This window comes from Alligator mississippiensis, chromosome 4 (assembly GCF_030867095.1).
Source record: "Alligator mississippiensis isolate rAllMis1 chromosome 4, rAllMis1, whole genome shotgun sequence".
Taxonomy (NCBI): Eukaryota; Metazoa; Chordata; order Crocodylia; family Alligatoridae; genus Alligator; species Alligator mississippiensis.
This window is the reverse complement of record NC_081827.1, coordinates 7,132,377-7,153,083: the sequence shown is the minus strand read 5'-3', so window position 1 is coordinate 7,153,083 and position 20,707 is coordinate 7,132,377. Positions and strand designations below refer to the sequence as shown.

The 20,707-nt window shown below is 45.0% G+C and overlaps 1 protein-coding gene across 2 annotated transcripts in view; it reads left to right on the top strand.

Annotated features, from left to right (window-relative positions):
- EXOC4 (exocyst complex component 4) overlaps positions 1-20,707 on the top strand; it is a 558,473-nt gene that overhangs the window by 158,184 nt on the left and 379,582 nt on the right. For both annotated transcript variants that reach the window (XM_059725748.1, XM_059725747.1), the window contains exon 9: positions 594-682. In XM_059725748.1, coding sequence (XP_059581731.1) covers positions 594-682 — 89 coding nt within the window. The remainder of the gene's footprint in view (positions 1-593; positions 683-20,707) is intronic.

Here is a 20,707-nt window from a genome sequence, read left to right as displayed (position 1 = left end):
GTCTTGCCTACTGCTAGAGCAAGAAAACCCAGACATGCATATTGTGCTCCTCCCAGTTTTCCAGAGAAGCGTTGTTGGCATTCACTCGGTGTCTTCAGCATTTCTTTGTTAACATCTGAGATGTTGTCCGTGCAGGGATGGGGTTGTGTGGGTTCCACCAGTTTGCTGGTTCATTTCTGCTTCAAATGCACCTCGCTTCTTAGTGACGTGTTAACGGTAACTTTTTTACCTGGTCGAATGGAACAGCTTGTCCTTTATGGCAGTTTCCGCTGCTGACTTGCCAGCCTGGTTCGGCTGGCCAGGGGAACGATGATGTGATAGAAAGGATGGGAAAGAGAAAGCACAAGAATTGGCAACCATCCTAGCTTTGCTGCTGAAAACCGACGCTGTGTTTTTGCCAGCAGAGGTTATATTCCTTGGGGAAGGCTAGAGTAGACAGTGTTGGCAAAAACACAGCATTGACAGCGGCATTCTCTATCATGCGCTCTGGTGTAGTACGGTGTACCTGCAGAGTCCTCGTACTATAGCTCTCACCTGAGTCTGCAGAAAAGAAGATGTGTATTAGTGGACTGACTCGATTCTTTTTATTGCAGGTTTGAGTCATCCTCCCATGCTATTAGCATGAGCGCCTACTTGCGCGAGCAGAGACGGGAGCTCTACAGCAGGAGCGGAGAACTTCAAGGTGGGCAGCTGGATCGCTCATTCGCTTGGTTGATTCCTTTTGCCAAGAATCTACCGGCCTTGCCTCTGCTGGCCTCAAAAATTGGTAGCATCTGTCGAGCTAACCATGTGTAGGGCCGTAGTGCAGGACTCTGCAAACCTGGTCAGCTCGTAATCTTTTATTCACTCAAAGTAGGTGGGGAAAAGGTGTGCATTTCTATCCCCCCAACCTCATAGTATATGCTAAAGATCTGAGTTCGAAAAGGACACTATTCAAACAATAATTGAAATGGAGAAGAATCTTAATATAAATAACACATTTGGCAGCTTGATGTTTGTTTCCTTACCTGAAATTCATTTTCATACAGTTTGTGGTAAATGTTATGTTAGATTATTCCCATGGACTGAAGCTTAGGACCTTTTGTGTCTGAAAGCCTGAGTCTGCTTTGAGCTCAAGAACCAGCTGTGTTGGCAATGAGGAGCACACACTACTTTACATGGCTCAGCTGCTAGAAGGAGGAAGGTTTCTGTCTCCCTGCTAAATGCGCACGCTTTTTTTAAATGGAGGATTTGGAGAGCTGCGATATTCTTATTGGCTTGTGTTGTTTGCGCAAAATGGTTTGTGCATACTGTTGTACAAATTGGTATAGAGGTGTCTCTGCACCGAACACAGCACAACTGCAAGCTTCTTCCTGTCAGCCGTATCCTACAAGGGAGATCTTGTTTTGCAAGAAGCAGAATGGGTGAGATATTAGGGAAGATCTTCACAAAAATATCTACAAAAATCCAAGTTGGTTTGGCTCTGTATAACATCCAGTTTCTTATACTGCATTTGTCACCATGTAATGAGTGCGATATGAAAACTCTGTTTGAAGCCATTGCTGCTCAAACGTTATGGGCAGAGACCGAGTTCTAGCCTGGAACGCGGTTGGTTCCGTATAAACCCGTAAGATAGATATTTGATATTGGTAGTTGTCCCTCATCGTGATTTGGTAGCTCATCAGAAAAAGGGACAGGTGAAGATACTCTTTTTGAGGTGCCTTATAGTCAAGGCACACTTAGGAGGAATCCAGCCAAACAGCCCTTCACCTTGCAGGTTAAAGTTGTGAGCGGTATAAATGTGTCACGTGCACTTGCTCATGGTGACAGACATGATGATGTCTCTGTGTGCAAATGGCTGTATGAAATCCCATTAGAGAACAGGATAAGTAAAACACTGCTGTACTAAGTGGAGGTGATCAGATACCATGCGGAAGGGAAATGCAAAAGTGCTTTCCTGTTGCAATTGCACAGTTCTGCTCTCAAATTTAGTAAAATCCTTGCCTTTCTAATGTAACATTTTCCATTCTTAATTCAGTTGAGTTGTCCAGTGCAGTACAACAGTCTTCAAAGTACTTCATAGTGTGTCCCTTACCTTTCATTTACCTATACAAACAGCTGCATCCCACTGTTGAGATGGAGTAACAGGTCCCATCTCTAGGAACCCAGGAGTTCTTGAGAGAAGTTACCACCTTCCAGCAGGCAAGAGCCCTCCACCCACGACAGTCTTCCAGGGGTCTAGGTCTAGCGAGTGTTATTCCAACTCCTGTCTTCAAGGAGAATCAGTCTGTTGCTTCACGAATAGGCTGATTTTCAATTAATCTTATATGGACTAAAAACACATTAGAAAACAGGAGTATTAACCTATCCCACCTGCTTGTCTTTGGACCCAGGTGCTGGGATGAATCATGTAAGTGTTGGGGTTTTTTCATGATGCAGTTATGCCAATATTACTTTGAGAGCTATTTTTGCATGGAGCTGTTCCTTTGTGGCATGCGCTTTTCCAACCCGAAAGTTTGCTAAGAACTTTTTTCCAACTACTCTAATAAAAAAAATCTCACATCTACTCAGAACCTTGCCTGCCGATGACCTTGGACCAACACGGCTACAATCAAAATCCCAGCTTTTCCAACGTGCATGAGAAATGTTGCTCTGAATAGCTAACTACTTTAAGTCCTCATCCTGTAAGGAGTCCTTGAAGGAGGACAATCTGGGGGACAACACTTTTAAGAGAAATGGGGGGAGGAGGATTTCTGCGAAGAAGTGTGTTCTAGGGAAACATCAGTAGGGCAGAAAGGGCATTTGATAGATAGTCATGGAGACTGCCCTAGGTATAGTGCTAGAGAGGATGGGAAGGAGAAAGGACAAGGATTGACCTAAGATGGGGGTGGAAATGTGTGGGCCTTATAGATCCATAACTAAGTCTACGCTTGGGTTCAAGATTCCCGAATGTGACTGGGGATGAGTATTAAGACCTTGAATATGATGCAAGAGGACATGAGAAGTTTGAATGGAGGGGCTTGGGAAGGATGGAGACAGGTGAATTTTGCAAGAAATATTTGCTGTTTTGCCACAGAGAAAAGTTTTCCCTCTTAACTCTTTATGATAAAAATGTTCAAGCCTCTCTCTTTCCATTATAAACTGCTGTTCCCTTTCAACTAGTCCATTTATCTACTTGAGCCCTGGGCCACAGCAAGATCTGCATTTCAATTTTACCGTTTTAAAAATAATTGAATTGTTCAGTCAGGTTGGGGCAAGGCTGGCATGTGGCCATCTTTCCTCTGAAGACCAGACTCCTGCAAGTTGCTCTTCTCGATAGTCTTATCCACAGACTGTGGCCTTAGGGAGAAAAGGTGCAATGTTGAGGTAGGAGCAGAAATCTGCCGAAAGTATCTTCAAAGTATCAGTCTCTGTACAACACCCCCTAGATATTCAATTCATGGCAAATTCTTGAAATGAGAATTTAATTTAAATTGCCTTATAATGCACAAAGAGAAGGGTGACACCTTGTCTTTAACCTTTTCCCTGTGGCCTGAAATAAATATATGATCACCCACTGTTGTCAGAGCCTCTGTTGCACATGCGTTAGGGTTGGAAGCATGCATGTTTTAAGGTTTGATCCTTTTGAAATCAATCGGTGGTAGACGAACCAGGCCCTGGATTGCTTTGCTTTTGTTTAAGCCGTGTCAAGTTATTTGGAAGCATTCTGTCATTTTAAAACACCCTGAAGTTTAGAAAATCGATTTCCTGCCTTTGAGCTTGTACAGCCTGGTGGCAAGGGTGTGATCATGTTGGATATTGTTTTTGCATATGTTCTACAACTAAACTAATCATTTATGTTCATTACAATTTCCATAATGCTTTTCTTTTTTTCTTCTCTTTGCAAGAGTGGGCTTGTTAGCCTAGTTTCTTGGTCAGATTCCAGTTGTGAAAATTACATTTAAGAACTGCTCACACTTTTTCCTTTGGGTAGCGTTCCTTTTATCAGCCTTCAATCGATTGCATCTTGCTGTGCATTGTCAAAGCTGTCGCAGTCCATTTCAGGGGCGCCTGCTCGGTAGTTGCGGTGCGTGAACATTATGTCCCCAGTCTGTTCCATTTTGTAGGCTTCATAGACATCAGGGCTGGAAGGGACCTCGTGAGATCATCAGGTCCAGCCCCCTGCCCGAGGGGCAGGAAGGCAGCTGAGATCAGATGATCCCAGCTAGATAAGCATCCAGGCGTTTCTTAAGGATATCCAGAGTAGCTGCTTGCACCACTTTTGGGGGAATTCTGTTCCAGACTCTGGAGACTCAGACGGTAAAGAAGTTTTTCCTTATGTCCAGTCTAAAACGGTCTTCCAGCAGTTTGCAACCGTTAGACCTTGTCTTCCCTTGGGGTGCCCTGGTGAACAGTCGTTCTCCCAGTTTCTGATGCACCCCCCCCCCCTCCCCTCTCAGTATACTTATAGGCTGCCACCAAGCCCCCCCTGAGCCTTCACTTCTCCAGGCTGAAGAGTCCTATGCCTCTCAGCTTCTTCTCATAAGGCCTGCTCTCTTGACCTCTAATCATGCGCATGGCTCTCTTCTGGACTCTCTCAAGCTTCTCCACATCCTTTCTAAAGTGTGGAGCCCAGAATCAGATGCAGTACTCCAGCTGCAGTCTCACCAAGGCAGGGTAAAGCGGGAGGATGATTTCTAGGGTCTTGCCTGAGATGGATCGGTAGATGCAAGCCGGAGTTTTATTTGCTTTTCCGTCTGCGGCATCACAGCATCACATTTTGTTTACACGGTGCTTTGGAAATGGAGTTTCTAGGGATAAAAATGTTCTTAGGCCAGTCCAGTAGGGGAGAGAGCGTCTTTGCAGTTGCTTTGAAATCCTGGCTCTTATTGTACTGGGTGAGTTTAGGATGTGGAAGATGCAGGGTTTTTGGTTGTAGCCATGTTGGTCTACGGACATAGACAGGCAAGGTTCTTTGGGCAGATGTGATCTTTTATTAAACCAACTGAGTAGTTAGAGCGAAGTTCTTTGCAAGCTTTTGGGCAGTTGTTCCCTTCTTTTGGCCTTTACCAGGATGTGGAAGGATGTTACATTTTTCCTTGTATTCCTTTTTTAAATTTTTACTTGATCCCCATCCTAGAAAAAAATCATGACACATCTACTCGTTTTTACAGTAATGCCTAAAACGGCGGTTTTCAACGTGTGGTCCGCAGCTCCCTGGGGGTCTGCAGGCTATATCTAAGGGGTCCATGAAAAATGATCACGATCAGTCAAAAGTATATGACTACACACACTTACAATTCAAAGGGTCCACACCTCCATTTGTAATTTTAGAGGCCCACAGATGAAAAAAAGGCTGAAAACCACTGGCCTAAAACCCCAACCCAGATCTGGAGTCCTTGGTGCGGTAAATGCGTGTAGTCCACGAATTGTCGCTCTTGGTATTCATGTGGCTCCTAGCACAGCTATTCGGTGTGGAAGGTCCTGGAGTCTGCCTTTCAGAAACACACATGGCTGCAGTTTGTGTGTGTTTTATGCCAGGATTGAAGGGAGGCAGCAAAGAGGAGCAGGATTTTGGAGACAACTTGAAGTTACAAAAAAAAAAAAAATCAGGAAAAAGAGAGCCAAAAATTAAAGCACAGTTGATTACTTCTTTGTTGCCTTCTCTTAAGCAAGTTGTGTAACGGGAGCTGATTATCTTGCTTACCAGTGGGTCATTCCTGTGTGTGCAGGATTCAGAGCACCTGAAGTCGGAAATTACTCTGGGCATAAAACTTCTTGCCAGCAGACGCCTAGCACAGCGATGCTTGGTTGCTGATAATTTCTAGCCCGGCATCATTTTGTCAAAGATGCTGTTGGTTATGGGCTGTTTTTAAATATATCTGATTTCCTCTCGGCAAGGGGGACCTGAAAGGAGTTTGTGTAGTTATACGGCTTATTCAGAAGAACTGTGGCCTCAGTTCAGTTTATCAGGAGAACTTGTAAAGAAATTTTATGTGCTGTGAAAATGTGAAGAGCCTTGAGGGTACTGATCAGCATGGAAAATGGCATCCAGCCTCCCTCTTATCTATGCTAGTGCAGGCCTTAGTGAAGTCGACCTTGATATGAACTAGTAGTGTCAAATATCCGGGCTTGTGTTTTCAAGAGTGAAATGTTAAGAACGTCTGAGCAGCTGTGGCTCCCATGGAGGCTAATGGACCCCACAGCTGCTCTTTGATTTTTGATTTTTGGCCCACTGGTTTTTTTCATCAGAGGGAGCCCTAAGCCTTTAAACATTGATTAAACTTCTTCACATCCTTGCAAAGTAGGATTTTATGCAAACATTTTAGCGAGGCAGATGGTTCACAGTAGGGATATCAACACCCGGGCAGAATTAGGGTCAGAGTTTTCAGAGGCCTTGCTCCAAGTCCTTTATTCAGATCACTAATGCACACTGTTGAGGTTTAAATATATATTAGTGGAAGTGGTTTTAAAGGACTGCATTTTTTTTTTTAGGTGCCTCAGAATTACCCTTTGTCATCATTAGCAATCTGTCACGGTCCAGGATGATTGTTTTCCACAATTGTCTTATCTCTGGGTCCAGAGATGGCTGCTGAGGCCTACCCAGGATTGACAGACTCTGTTGCAAGCCAGGCATGCGTTTCCATACGGGGTGGGTGGCTCTGAGTTCTTGGTTCGCTCTACAACGTGCCACTCCTGTTGTCCCATCTTCTATTGTTGTTGTAAGGTTTCAAAGTACTGAAATCCCTACAGCAGGCTCTTCCTCCATTTGGGGTAGTCCTGGGCCATATGGACTCATGGGATGTTATATTTTTTTCAAGTTGGCCTTGAGGACATCCTTGAAGCGCTCTGCTCTCCTTTTGATTGTATGCCTTGACTGAGCCGGGAGAGTAAAACTCGATAAATCACGTACTTGGTTTCAGATCTGATGTCAAGATCTTCAAACACGTGTTCACTTGCACATTTGAGGCGATGTTGGATTTCTTTGCCAACGTCCGCCTTCTGTGAGATGGCTTCCGAGGTACGGGAAGTACGTAGCATTTTCCAGCATCTCACTGAATCTGAATTACTGGGACTACTCGTTAACAGCTTGTTTGAGGAGGACCTTTGTGTTGTCACTGTTAAGCATCAGTTGCATTTTCTCGTATGCCTCAGTAAAGACATCAACAGTTGCTTGAAGGTCTGGTTTCGAGTGAGCACACACTACATCATCATCAGCGTACTGGAGCTCAACGATTGAGGTTGCAGTGATTTTGATTTTGGCTTGGAGTTGGCTGTGGTTAAAGAGGTTACTGTCCATTCAGTAGCTTAGCTCCACTCTGCCTGGAAGCTTGTTGGATGTCAGATGTAGCATCGCGGTATTGAATATTGACTAGAGTGGTGGAGCAATGATGCAGCCTTGCTTAACTCCTGTCTTAACCTTAAAGGGATCTCTGATGGATCTGTTATTGAGAATGACCACTCGCATACTGTTGCATATGGAGCAAACAAAGAATGGTGACAAATTTCAGTGGGTATCCATACTTTGGAAGGATCCTCTGCGACGCTTTTCAGTCGACAGAGTTGATAGGTTTTTCTGTGAGGTTGAAGAAGACCACAATAGATGGGTTTATGCGACTCTCAGCATTTTACCTGCAGCTGGCAATCCCTGAAGATCCTGCCCGTTGTGGCTCTTGATGCCGTAAACCCATACTGAGATTTTGGAAGGAGCTCTTCAGCAAGTGGAAGGAGATGGTTCAGGAGGGTTCTCGCAACAGTCTTTCCCGTGGTGGACGGCAAGGTGAAACCCTTTGTAATTTCCAAGTTGGACTTATCTCCTTTCTTGAAAATTGTCACAATCATTGCGTCCCTGAGGTCATCTGTGATTTCCTCTTCCTTCCAGTTCCTTAAGACGAGGGCATGGAGCTGTGAAGTGAGCTCCTCTCCCCCCGCTTGAAGATTTCAGTGGGGATCCCATTAGCCCCAGCTGCCTTATCATTCTTCATCAGGTTGATGGCCTTCCTCACATTGTCAAGGGTTGGAGGGATTGTGGCTGGGTGTTTTGGGATGGAGCTGAGAACCTTGTCGTCAACAACAGTTTTAATTGAAAAGGTCTTTTAAAATGCACCTTCCAATAGGCATGCATGGCTCCCCTTTTCCTTGATCAAGTCTCCTCCATCCTTAAATCTCAAGGGGTTTGTTCCTTGAGTGCTCGGACTGTAGTTGACATTGGCACTGAAAAAACTGCGCGTATCTTGGATGTCACTGAGATGTTGACTCTCCTTTGTCTTGTCTTGCCATCATTTGTTCTTCATATGGTGAGTCCTCCTTTGAACTTCTGCTTTAGCTTGCTGGAGACTCATTTTCTTTTGCTTGGAGTTGATGTCGTTGCGCTTGCAGTTGATCAACTCTTGGATGTCCCGGTCATTCTCATCAAACCAGTCTTGATGTTTCGTGGTAGAGAATCCAGGCGCCTCTTCACAGGCACTGATGACAGTGGACTTGAAGGTACCTCACGTGCTGCCCACTTTCTCCCATTGTTGTTGACTAGAATTTCCTGTTTTTCGTTGACAGTAGCATGTTGGCTTCCTTCCAGTTTAAGTTGGAGAGTCATGAGATGTTTATTAATTCTGATAGGGAGCTCATTGGTTTGCTTTGAGTTCATTCTTGATGGCAAAACCAACTCCGTGAAGTCGGCGTTCTCCTTCCTGTTTACCCTTTGAAACAAAGGTATAGCTGCCTCCTTGTTTTTTAAGCTGCCCGTCTCCTGCTCACCGGGTCTCGCTCGGTGTAGCAAAGTCAGTGTTGTAATCTGACTTCCCGAGCTACAGTTTTTATGTGTGATATGAAGTACAGAATGATTTTTAGTTTAATTATTCCTTAGGTCGTCAACCTTTTGGAAATGGGACCATCCTGGCCAAGCATTTGGAAAATGCTTAGGTCTGTCTTCCTGTGGTAATTGTATAATCCCTGTCATCATATCCAGGTGCCTTACAGCTTGAATGTGTTTGTTCTTCATATGCGCTGGTGAATAGCAAGGGGCAGGGAAGTGCTGTTCCCCTTTTTCTCAGATGGAAAATAGGCTTAGAGATGCTAAATGACTTGCTCGGGGTCATTGTCTGTATGGGGTGGAGCAGAGATTTCAGTTTAGGGCCCTAGTCTAGGACTTGGGAGACCTAACTACTGGATAGATATATGTTGCACTAATATAGCAGTGATAAGCATTTGTATTGAACTTGTGTTTTTCATCTGCTTGACAATTAGGCTGCTGCTCTGAGGTGGTGGCATCGCTAGCCTGATTTCACATATCAGGAAATGGGGTGACAAGATAAAAGGCCTTACCTTCAGTCTCAGTTTGTGTCAAAAGCAGGATTAGAAGCCAAGACTTCAGATCCCCAGACCCGTGCCTGAACCCCTGTAATATATTTGTATGCATGCAGGGATAGAGATGGCTTAAAAGAAAATTCCTGTGCCTTCTGTAGGAGCTGATGGTTTCCCAGGGTGCGCTTTGTCCTCTGTAGGCCCACCTGTTGCAACAGAAATGCCAAAGTGATGGTTGTATACGGGCTGCGTTCTGCTGCCAGAACTTGTACTGTTAGAGGCAGGTAGGTGTGGGCAGGACCTTAAAGTTTCTTGACTTTCACGTCTCAACCGGAGACTTCTCAATCATGACATTTTGCAATGTGAATCAAGTAGAGGTACAGGAACTAAAGCAGATCCTTCCAAAATCGGAAAATCCAGGGAGGAAGGGGAGCTGCGGACGGTCCTTGACCGTATGCAAGGAGAGCCTGGACTTTGAGATCTCATATGGTAGGGATGAATGTGCCCGGAGGGCACCCAGAGCCTTTTTGGTGGAGTTTTAGAACTAACACAATTTGTTAGATTAAACAAACCTACAAATTTGAGCTCGCGTGGACTGTTCATTCTGGGCTGCGGGGTCAATGCAACTAGAACACGTGGGGCACGAATATCACACAACTCAGCACGGGAAAATGGGCATTGTTGTAGCTGATCAATAGTGCACATGCTTGCTCTGCAGTTGGAAATTCCTTATGGCTGAGTTTTGGAGTAATTAATGAAATCAAAGCTCACTGCTGCTAATTAAGATTTTTCTTTTCTCATCAAGAGCCCGCAAAACAGTGGCAGCAACAGCAGTAGCAGCAGCAAACGGTATCTGCGGCTGACAAGTAGTAAATTAAAATTTGCAGGATGTTAAGGCCAGGTCTGGGGAAAATGCAGTTATGTGTAGGTGCCTTGTTCTATTTGAATTAACCAAAAGGCTGTCTGAGGAGGCCAGCTGTGTTCTCTGATGACAAAAACGAATCTTGACATTCTGTATAATGAAAATTTGGTTCAGCACCTTTTAGAGATGTGTATGATAATATGGTGTCAGTCAGAGGCAGCAAGGACAGGGGAAGAAGTAGCATCCTTGTCTTATTAAAAGAGACATCATGACAAGTGGACAATCCCAGTTAAAAATATGCCTTAAAAAGAAAGAAAAAAAAAAGCAGGAATAAACAGTCCAAGATATAAAAACTCAGTTGTGTTAAGGAGGAGGGAAAAATTATTGGTCATGATTAATCCTCTGTCAGGTGGCTGCTTTCGTCTCCCCAGGATGCAAAGGATCACGGTTTTGTTTGAGGTTGCAGGAAGGAGAGGGAAAAATCACTTTTTTGTGGTTTGACAGTGTTAATGCAATCATCTAGTTCAGACCTTGTAAGCCCACTTATTATTTCCTCTGCGTGTGGTTTTTCTAGTTTAGCGGATTAGCTGCACTGTCTCTTCAAAGGCTATCCAATCAAGAAGGGGTTATTAAAACCGGGGCGCTTTATGACTGAGAATTAATTAGAGCAGCATTTTCATGCAAAACATCCAATTTTTTGATTAGCAATGGAGCAGGGCTGCAATTAACACTCTAGGAAGCTTAAATTTCCAGCATTTTGATTCTCAGGAAATGAGATTATCAAACCAGGGTCAGGCACTTGACAGCAAAAGGGGGATTATGTGTAAGAAAATAATTTGTTTCTTGATTTTGCTTCGGAGATTGCCATTAAGGCAGCAGCAATTTGGAAGGAGGTGAGGAAGGAGGGGGGGGATGAATACGGAGGCAGGAATGGCCCCACACTTAGTGTCCTGTTTGCAAGGCAAAGTGCCTTTCTCGTCTCTTTTTAGCCAGAAGGCATTCTGCATGTGATGCCCAGCAACAGGTTTTTGCTGGTGGTGGTGGTGGTTCAGCTTCTACTAGACGCAGTTTTGGGATTCTTCATCCGTTCTCAAATATTGAAAATATTTACATCCCGGAGGAGGAGAAACCGAGATCGTTTTAATCGACACAGACTCGGTCTCTGTTGCTTTAAGCCGACATGTGCCGCGTGCACGTCTTCTATTTTTTTCTTGCACCGTTTCTGATCTACTGTTAGTGTCTGAGGACAGAGATTGCTGCTTATTAAAGGCTGACCTTTGCCAAGCTTGGGTGCCTGTGATAAGAGGCAGGGCATCTCCTTCACTCCTATAAAACAATGAGCATTTCCACCTCCGGTTTAATTGTTCCCGCTGCTCAGGGAGACATATGGCGATGAAAGTCAAACTGGCAAAAATCTTTTTTGAACCCGTCTGTGCCTGACTTGGGAAAGGCTGCGGAGGCGCAGATTTCATTTGACAGCTGATCAATTTTGCCCATTATGAAGTGCTCCAAAGCTGTAGTTTAGAGCCTTTCTGCAGGGGGCATCCCAGCTGACTGTTGAGTTTTATTTTAAAATAGCCATATAACTCCAGGAACGGTCCATTTAATTCTTTGATTTTTCTTTTTCCTTTCTGTTTAATTCATTTTGCTGTATGGAGTTGTTCATGAAAGTGAATCTCTGTGATGGCTGCAGCATGGAAAGCACAGTGGACCCTGCCCATGTCTCAGGCCTGGTTTCCAAAACCCGCTGCTATTCCAGCCCTTCCCACATCAACAACCTGCACTTCTACCCTGCAGAATCCATTCGTCTTCCGGTGTTGGGCTCAACATCATTTGGCCAGTCCACCTTGGTCCTGACCTCCTAGTCAACCTCTGCTCCCATTGCTTTGCTAATGCGCTCCGCTTTTGACCCGCAGCACCCTCTGCTTCTCTATTTCTGCATTGCCCCACAGGCCTGCCAATTAAGGTCCTTCAGGCTTGACCTTCAGCTTCTGCTCTTCATGTCCTTAGCATCCCGTATAGCTCTGCTGATGCTTCTTGTTTCTGCATCTCCTCTGCTATTCCTGTCTGGAGATTGGATGTCGTTTGATACAACTGGCACTTTGCATGGGAACAACCCAACATACCAGTGCATCAAGTTGGGTCATATCGATAAATGACTTCAGTGAATTAAGAGCAAAAGCCATATCCTGCTTCACCTACTTAGGAATAAAGTGCTTCAGGGGGGAATTTAGGAATAAGGTGCTTCTACCTTTCTCAAGACCCATGAAACCTGGTAGCACAAAAGGTAGGTGAGTCCTTCTCCTAGCTTCTTCGAGTCTTATTTGAAGGCTAGATGATGGCATGGCACAAAAATGGATGCATTAAGGGATTTGGACAAGGTGGAACTGGATTGCAGTTGAACACCTAAGAAGTGTCCACTTAGGCGTGCAATAGGTGGTGTGGGATCTGGCCCTGCAGCAGTGGTGGTGAAATCCTGCTACATAACCGCTTGATATCAGCTGGTCACATGCTGCTTTGTTAATTGTCTTATGTGGAGGAGGTCAGTGAAAGAGCATTCGTTTGCTACAAACCTTTAACGGTTGGATGTTTATAATGGACCATGACAGAAGCTCCAAGTGCCGATAGATGTAACGGGTGGCTGGCTTCAACAAAGGCATGTTGGTCTTGCACGTTTTAAGGCTTTACATGTTGGGAGATATTGTGCAAGGTTTCCCTTTGGTGGTGGTGTGTGTTTGTTCATAAGGCCAGTACTGTTTTCTGAAGTATTTCTGCACCGCTACATCCTCTATAGCTTTACTGAGCTGGCTTTAGCAAAGATGAAAGTCAGCGGGTTTCTGTAAAATCCTTTCCCCTGGTTTTTGTGAAGATGTTTTCTTCGACTTGGTATCACTGATTTAACAACCGACACAGAACCTGCCTGGGTAGATGGCACTGTGAAGCTGGACACCATCTTCTGAGAAGGTGTTCACCAATTCTTTTTAACGAATTAATGTATGTCCCTTGCTGCTGAATCAGTGGAGTGTATAAATATTGTAGGGGTTTTTTTCTTAACCTGAAGGTCTTTACATGCAGCTTGTACAGAATGGCTCTTACACAGCCCATCATGGACTGTGGCTTGAAATAGCATCTTGGTCTTTTGGGTTTTGCAAGGTTTCCATTCTCTTTATTAACCTCTTGGACTCATATCTTCCCTGGAGTTTGTGCCTTTCATGTGGTGTGCTGTAAGGGATTGTTTCATGCTTGTAACACCTCTGACTTACTGTTTAAGAACTTGGTTCATTGACCCAACCAGGCCTTTCATACCCCGGGCTGATGTCTTGTTGGTCTGCTCTGATCCATGCTTCCCTCTGTGGCAGATGCCCATTGCATCGTGAATGAAAGGTTGCTGCAGCCCACGTCAGTAATGAAAGCTGCTGCCTCTTAGGGGTGAAGTTGGCAGTGATAAATTTGTTTTCCAGTTGGGAATTATTCAATCCTGTGCTACAGCCCTCCTCTGTCACGTGAATCTAGGGCCCCTCGTGCACACTTGTTTAGTGGTGCAGTGGGATGGGATGCCCTAATCGCAACCACACGGGCATGGCAGGAGGTGCCGGTGGTGGGAGCAGGGATTGGAAGGCCAAGCCAGCAGTTACTTGTCAAAACCCTGTGCCCAAGAGCCCTGGCCAGGCTGCTGGGCCTGGGAGATCAGCTGTTCTCAGGTAGTGGGGTGGGGAGACAAAGGGCTCCCCCCTGCTGAGGACTTTAAACCCCATCAGGAATCTCTAATCCCTGCGCCCTGGCAGCTCAGCAAGAAGTGCTGTACACAGGATTTAACACCCTTGGCCAAGAAGCCATGGGAAGCTATTGCAACATGCTCCTTAAAACTCCCTGGGTGCCAGGAGCCACAGCCTGGGTAGCCTCTCTCTGCTGTCTGGGCTTGAGTGTCCAGAGAGTTTTAAATTCTGCCGGCTTGCTCTTTAAAGCTCTTCATGCACCAGGATCCATGTTATCATGGAAACAGGGAGTTCCTGGCTTCCCATCCCATATCATGGGCCCCAGACTGGTGAGATGCTCCCTCATACAGGATTCATGCCTTTGGGGATCAGGTGGGGGCACTGGGTCCTGGACCTTGTGCTGCCTCCAGCCTGATCCCATTGATTGGGTAGGGGATGACTGTGTCCTGGACCTCAGGGCTGCCCCATGCTGGATCCCTACACTCAGCCAAATGTTGTGACTTGTCATAGGTCAAGCCTGGCATGCCACATATTCAATTTAAGGGGTGATACAAATGAGCTATTTATACATGGAAAAAAGCAAAATACTATAAAAAAGCTTTTTTGCCTTTTTAAAAAAAATATCTTTGTGCAGTTTTTGCTATATTATCACACCATAAACTGACCTTAACATGTGATTAGGTTACTCTGGTTGGCAGGGGTGGGCGAAATGCGGCCTGCGAGTCAGATGCGGCCCACCAGGCCATTTTATCCGGCCCGTGGGACCCCTAAAAATTTAGAAAATTAATATTAATCTGCCCCGGGCTGCCTATCATGTGGCCCTCAATGGCTTGCCAAAACTTAGTAAGCGGCCCTGCACCCAAAATAATTGCCTGCCCCTGCTGTATGGTGTAGTTAACACCTTAATCATGTCTTAAATGTAATGTGTGCCAGGACCCTTGATCCTGGTGCACCCCCCCCATCTGTTTTCATTAGAAAACTATTCACTGCAAAGCCCCCCCTTTGCTCTTTTGAATAAAGATATAATTATACCCGTATTAATATTTGATATTAAGGTATGATCAGCTACCTTTTGGGTACCCCTGTTTTAGCATTGTTTGGGTGCCTTGTCTACTTACTGGCTGTCAGACAACAATAGTTTGCATTAGAAATGCACTGATAAATGAGTGCCATATCAGATTGGCACTGATTAAAAGGAAAATTAACATTATTGGCTATTGGGGGTTTTTTGGCTGGTGTAGCCGATAATGTACTGATAAATATAATGTGCCTTCTGGCTGTGGTCCCCAGAGCAAGCACATAGCCAGGAATGCAGCTGGACAGTCTGGACAGCAGCGCCCTGCAAGTAAGTCTGTGGAGGGGATGGGACATCGGGGGTGGGGGCAGATCAAGGACCCCACAGTGAGGGAGGGAGTGGGGCAGGGGCTGGCTGTGCTGCCCAGCTAGGGCAGTGAATGGGACCCAGGGCTGGGGCGGGGAGCAGTGCAGAACTGGGCAGCTCGTACAGGGGGCACAGGGAGGGGGATAGGGATAGGGGGCTGCCACTGCACGCACCCCCAGTGGAGGCATCGGGGGCATGTGCCCCCCGGATTTCTGCACTGGGTGGGCTGCGGGCTTGAGGCTTTCCACCCTGCTGCCTTTGCCCTGGGAGCCATGCACTGGCTGCATATCCCCTGCCTGTCTGGCAGCACTGGTGGAAGAGAGTTGTGCCTCTTGCTGCTGGACGTGCAAGGGATGTTCAGCCCGTGTGTGGCTCCTGGGGCAAAGGCAGCAGGGTGGAGAGCCCTGAGCCCGCAGGAGGCAGCCCGCCTCCGCCCTCAGCCAGCTTGGCTTTGCTCCAGTTAGAAGCATCCCCACACTTAAAATGGTGGCGGCGGCGGCACTTAAACTAAAGCTTATTCAACAAACTTTAGTTCAAGCATCCCTGCCGCCGTTTTTAAGTGCCTGGACGTGGCTCCATCCCACTCCCCGTCCTGGCCCTGGGGTGCCATTCACTGCCCTGGCTGGGCAGCGACCCCTGTCCCACTCCCTCCCTTGCCATGGGGGCCTCGATCTACTCCCTCTCCCCTTCCCCTCCACAGACTTACCTGCAGGGCACTACTCCACGCTGCCTTACTGCACTCCTGTAAATTGGATTGGTATTGGGCAATATGCCTTGTTAATAATCAGCTATCAGTATCGACCAAGGCAATATTTATTGGTGCACCCCTAGTTTGCACATCTGTAGCACCTTCATCTGGGGATTTCTAAGTGCTTTAGTTTTCTCACTGCTCGTAGGTAGTAGCTTAATGTAAAAGGTAAGTAAGGGTCTGTATCGGAACACTAGAAGGTATCCATCTCGGATGAAGTGCAGCAAATATATGGCATTGCTTTGTGCTCTACTTGAACATCAGGTTAGGTTATGAATGATCGAATGCTCTTTTTTTTTTCCCCAGTTGAAATTACACTGGGAACGTAGGGATGCTGAACACAATCATCCAAGTTGAAATTCAACTGGGACATGATAGCTAGTAATCCTGCAGTTGCAGAATGCACAGGAGGCTCTTCAATGGCAGCCTGGGTTCAGGACTTCTAATTTACATCCCTTGCAAAAGCATTCAGGTTCTTCCCAGAGCCGCATCTAACTTATTGCTTTACTTTGAATATTTGCAGTCACTGTGCTAGCACAGAATATCTGTTTGAATCCACCTTGGGGAAATAACTTGTGCGTTGAGTAACTTTGCGCTTCTGTGTCCTGTGCTCATTCCTCCTTTTGCTTTTTTTTTAGTTTCAGATAACTTTGAATGCTGTTCTATATTAAAAGTAAAAGATGCAATCCAGAGTTTCTGTTGCCAGGGCCCAAAGCCCTTGTAAAATCAAGAACTTTCTCTCTTCTCCCCAGTTATTTAGGGAAGCACTGTGAGGACACTGCTGTTTGGTACAGCTTTTTTACCTCCTTAACACATTGAAGTTTACCAGTTTCCAAGTTTCCTGTTTCAAATTTCTCTGACTGAACAGGTATCACTGAGCATTGTTTTTGTTTTTTTATTTGCTGGTTTTCTCTGCAAAGCCCATCTAGGTAGATTAGCCTCAAAAGCATTTCATAAAATCCGATCTAACATAATTTGCTCAATACAGAAAGACAAGTATTTTGCAGACCAGCAGGCCCACTTGGAATAAATATAAGGTCATAGCCAGGATGATAGCATTTGATTTTTAGAGGAAAATGGATTTATATTGCCACACTTTGCTAGGTACCATTTGATTAGAAAACTATATATAGTTTTTAAATCAAAATGGTATCTAGCAAAGTACCTCGTCTACTCTACTCTACTCTACTCTACTCTACTCTACTCTACTCTACTGTGTAGTATACTGTATAGCATACTAACAAAATTGTCCTATGGGTTAGCCATATGCTTACAAAGAGAATTATTTGATTGAAATAACAAGAGCATTGGATAATGCAGGCATGTCCGCTGTGACTTTGGCCACAGGCCCGCAGTTGTGATCTACAACACTGTGTAGGCCTCGTCTCAGACGAGACTAGTAGTTTTACTTGTAGCGAGTCAGCAGAACTTTTCTGCTTGCCGAGGCCTGATGTTGGTATTTTCAGAGAAGCAACTTTTTCTGCCCAAGTGGGCTGAGCAGATCCCGGAGAACCTCGCTTACAGAATAAAAAGCTACTTTCAGCTTTGGGAGAACCAAGAACATTTAACCTAGTTGATACCGCTTAGGACTCATTCCTACCCAGTGTTTTTCCTTTGAAGAAAGTGAAAAGGGCAGGCAGTCTTAGTTTGGGTCTTAGCAGTGAATTGCTTCTATCACAAAAAGCAGCAGCACCACTGCTGTTGGGTGGAAGGAGCAATAGCCAAAACCAGTCTGAAATTGTTTGTAGTACACGAGTTGGATAAGACCGGCTCTTCTCACAACAGCTTTTCCTTACTCAAAGGAATCCTGGACACCCAGAGGTCTGCCAGCACCGCCGCCAAAAGGTCAGAGATAGCTTTGGCTAAGGAGATGATTTGCTTTTGGTCCTTTTTGTAGCGCACAGTAGATGCCTCCAGGATGAGGCAGTCCAAAAGAGCACTTGAACAGTACTGTGAATGGAGCTTGCCAGAAGGCCGAGCATCGAGGAAGCTGCCATTTTATTTCTTTGCATTGTACCTGTCTATTGGATTAAGAGAGGAGTTTAATCACCTTTTTGCTAGCGTTGAATTCATTTTTAAAAATGAACCGTTGTCTCCCAAATAAAACTTAAAAATGCATCAGTAGCAGCCGTATTAGCATTTGGACTTTCTCTCTGCTGTGACGGATGTGTTTTTGCGCTGGAGTGCTTTATCTGATAATGTCGGAACGAAACTTTGCAGTGACAGAGTGGAGGGAGCCCTGCTTTCAGCTAGGGTTAAAGCCATCTAGGTGAGCATGAATTAACATTTCCCTTGTCTTGTAAAGGTTACCCTTTAATTGAGATTCAGCGCATTCAGTCCAAAACCTGGGTTCTAGGAGACCTCTGTTCACAGCGAGGGCACAAATTGGCAGCATAATCTCATCAGAGGTTTAGGTTATATGGTAATAAATCATTGAACTCAAAGCTGAGGGAACTGCTACAGAACATAAAGCAAGACAGATGCTTGAAAGAGTTGCGTGGTTTGTTGTCTGAATTATTAATTCAACGACTTGCAGGTAGTCAGGATTCTTCTTAGGAAGGGAAAAAATTGTGAGGAAAGTAAAACTTTACGCGATTACAGTTTTAAAAAAAAACGAGACTTGTTTTTAACTACCGTTCATTCTGCCCAACATGCAGATTTTGGAATAAAATGTACACATACTCGTTTTCTGTATGCATATAACGTTTGGGAATTTACATTTCATCTTCATTTTCTGCAACAGCTATTTTTAATATACATTCTGTCATAACATGCATCTCTATACAGCGTGGTATGCTAAGGAAGTTATTGCCGTCTCTGCTATTATGACATATAATATGCAAGAAAATGCTGTCTACAGTCCTATGATGATACAATGTGTAAAATTCCCAAAAGTACTTAAGTGACTTTGGTATCTAAATTTCACTAAGAACTACTGTTCATGGGGTCAGGCCAGAGGTCCACCTAGTCGTGCGTCTCTGTGGCCACGTGTAGATGTTGAAGGGGATGGTGAAGGGCATGTTCAGAACCACTCACCACCTGCTTCTTTCCCACTGCAGTTTTCAGTACTCAGAAGGAGAAGTTCAGATTTTGAGACTGCCTCCATGCCTACCACGTTCAGTCCTTACGGACGGACTTTTCCTTCAAGAATTGGTCCAATTCCCTTTTGAAGTGGGGTAAGCTGCCAGCCTCCACAACATCTTGTGGCAATGAATTCCACAATTTAATGTCACTTTGTGTGACAAAGAACTTCCTCTGGCCGTGAGCACATACCCGTGTCCTTGAATGGCTAGACTGCAGCACTGCGGACCCAAAGACTATCCCGGATTGCAAGCTGAATGCGAGTCCGTGGCATAATATTGCTGTAAAAAACACCTTTAAAGCACGCCAGACTGTATTAACAGGAGTGTTGTATAAACAGCACAGGAGGTGTTTCTTTGACTCTCTTCAGCCATGGTGAGGTCTCACCTGGTGTTTTGTGTCCAGCTTGGGCACTTCACTTTGAGAGACATGGAGAAATTGGAAAGAGCTCAGAGGAGCACAACATGGCATGTGAGGAAAGGTTGGAAGAACTGGGACTATTTAGTCTGGAGAAGAGAACACAAGGAGTATTTGATCTTCATCTCCAAATGCAAAAAAGGAGGATGGTGATCAAGTGCCCTCTCTGTCCACTGGGGATAGGGTCAAAAGTAATGGGCTTGTATTGCAACAAAGGAGATTTGAGGTTGGATGTTGGGGAGGATTTCCCAAGGACTGGTAAGCACTGGAACAGGTTACATAGAGAGGTCCTAGACTCTGTCGTTGGAAATTTAAGTGCAGCTTAAAACAACACTTAACTAGGGTGGTTAAGATAGAGATGTTTCTGCTTTGAGCTGGCATTTTAGCTAGTTGACCTTCTAGGGTCCCTTCCAACCCCCTTTTTTATGATGGTCTGACTTCAGCTCTGAAGTGTCTTTTGGAAAATATTACCCAGACTCTGCCAACTGCGGTGCTTTAGAGTAGTCTGTCCACTGAACTTTTAAGTCAAATAGAAGTGAATAAATGTGGTCCAGATGAAAGACACATCAGAGGACGTGGTTTCAGTATCAACAGCAATCAGAATGTGTAGAGGGGCAAAAGTATGTGGGTGCTAAGTAAGAGGAGGTAGAAAAAAGAGGGAGAGAAGATAATTAAGGAATTGTAACAGTCTTGGAGAGGTTTAAAACCCAGAAATCAAGTTTTTATTTACATCTTGCAAGAACTGGCGTATGATCCATAGAGGGGTTGTCAGTTGTTGGAGAGGCGCGTGTGTGTAAACACTCACTGGTGAGCTTGCATAGGGAGAACACGGGTCGGTGCAGTTTGTACATGTTGGTGTGCAGAAATTTGAGACTCAAAATTTGCCCCTCATTTTCAGTTGCGACGTCCACTTAATGTTGTTCTTGTTGCTTCTCGATTTGGCCTAAAGGCTTCTTTTAATACTAAATCCAGAGTCGTATCAATGTGTGTAACTGTGGCCAGTGAGTTTCAAACAAATGACTTGCTTTGCTAGCCCATCTTGTTGTGTTTTGCTAGCATGGTATGGACATGACACTGTCCTTCATTCTTCCTGCTCGTGTTATTCTCTAGTCTAGAATTACCAAGTCTAGGTGCAGTCAGTCAAAAAACCCAAGGCTAAATCTATTCAATCTTCGCCAGTTAGTCTAAACGGTGTAGATTGAATTGATAAGCCAGTGAACAGACATTTGCTTTTCATTCCAGAA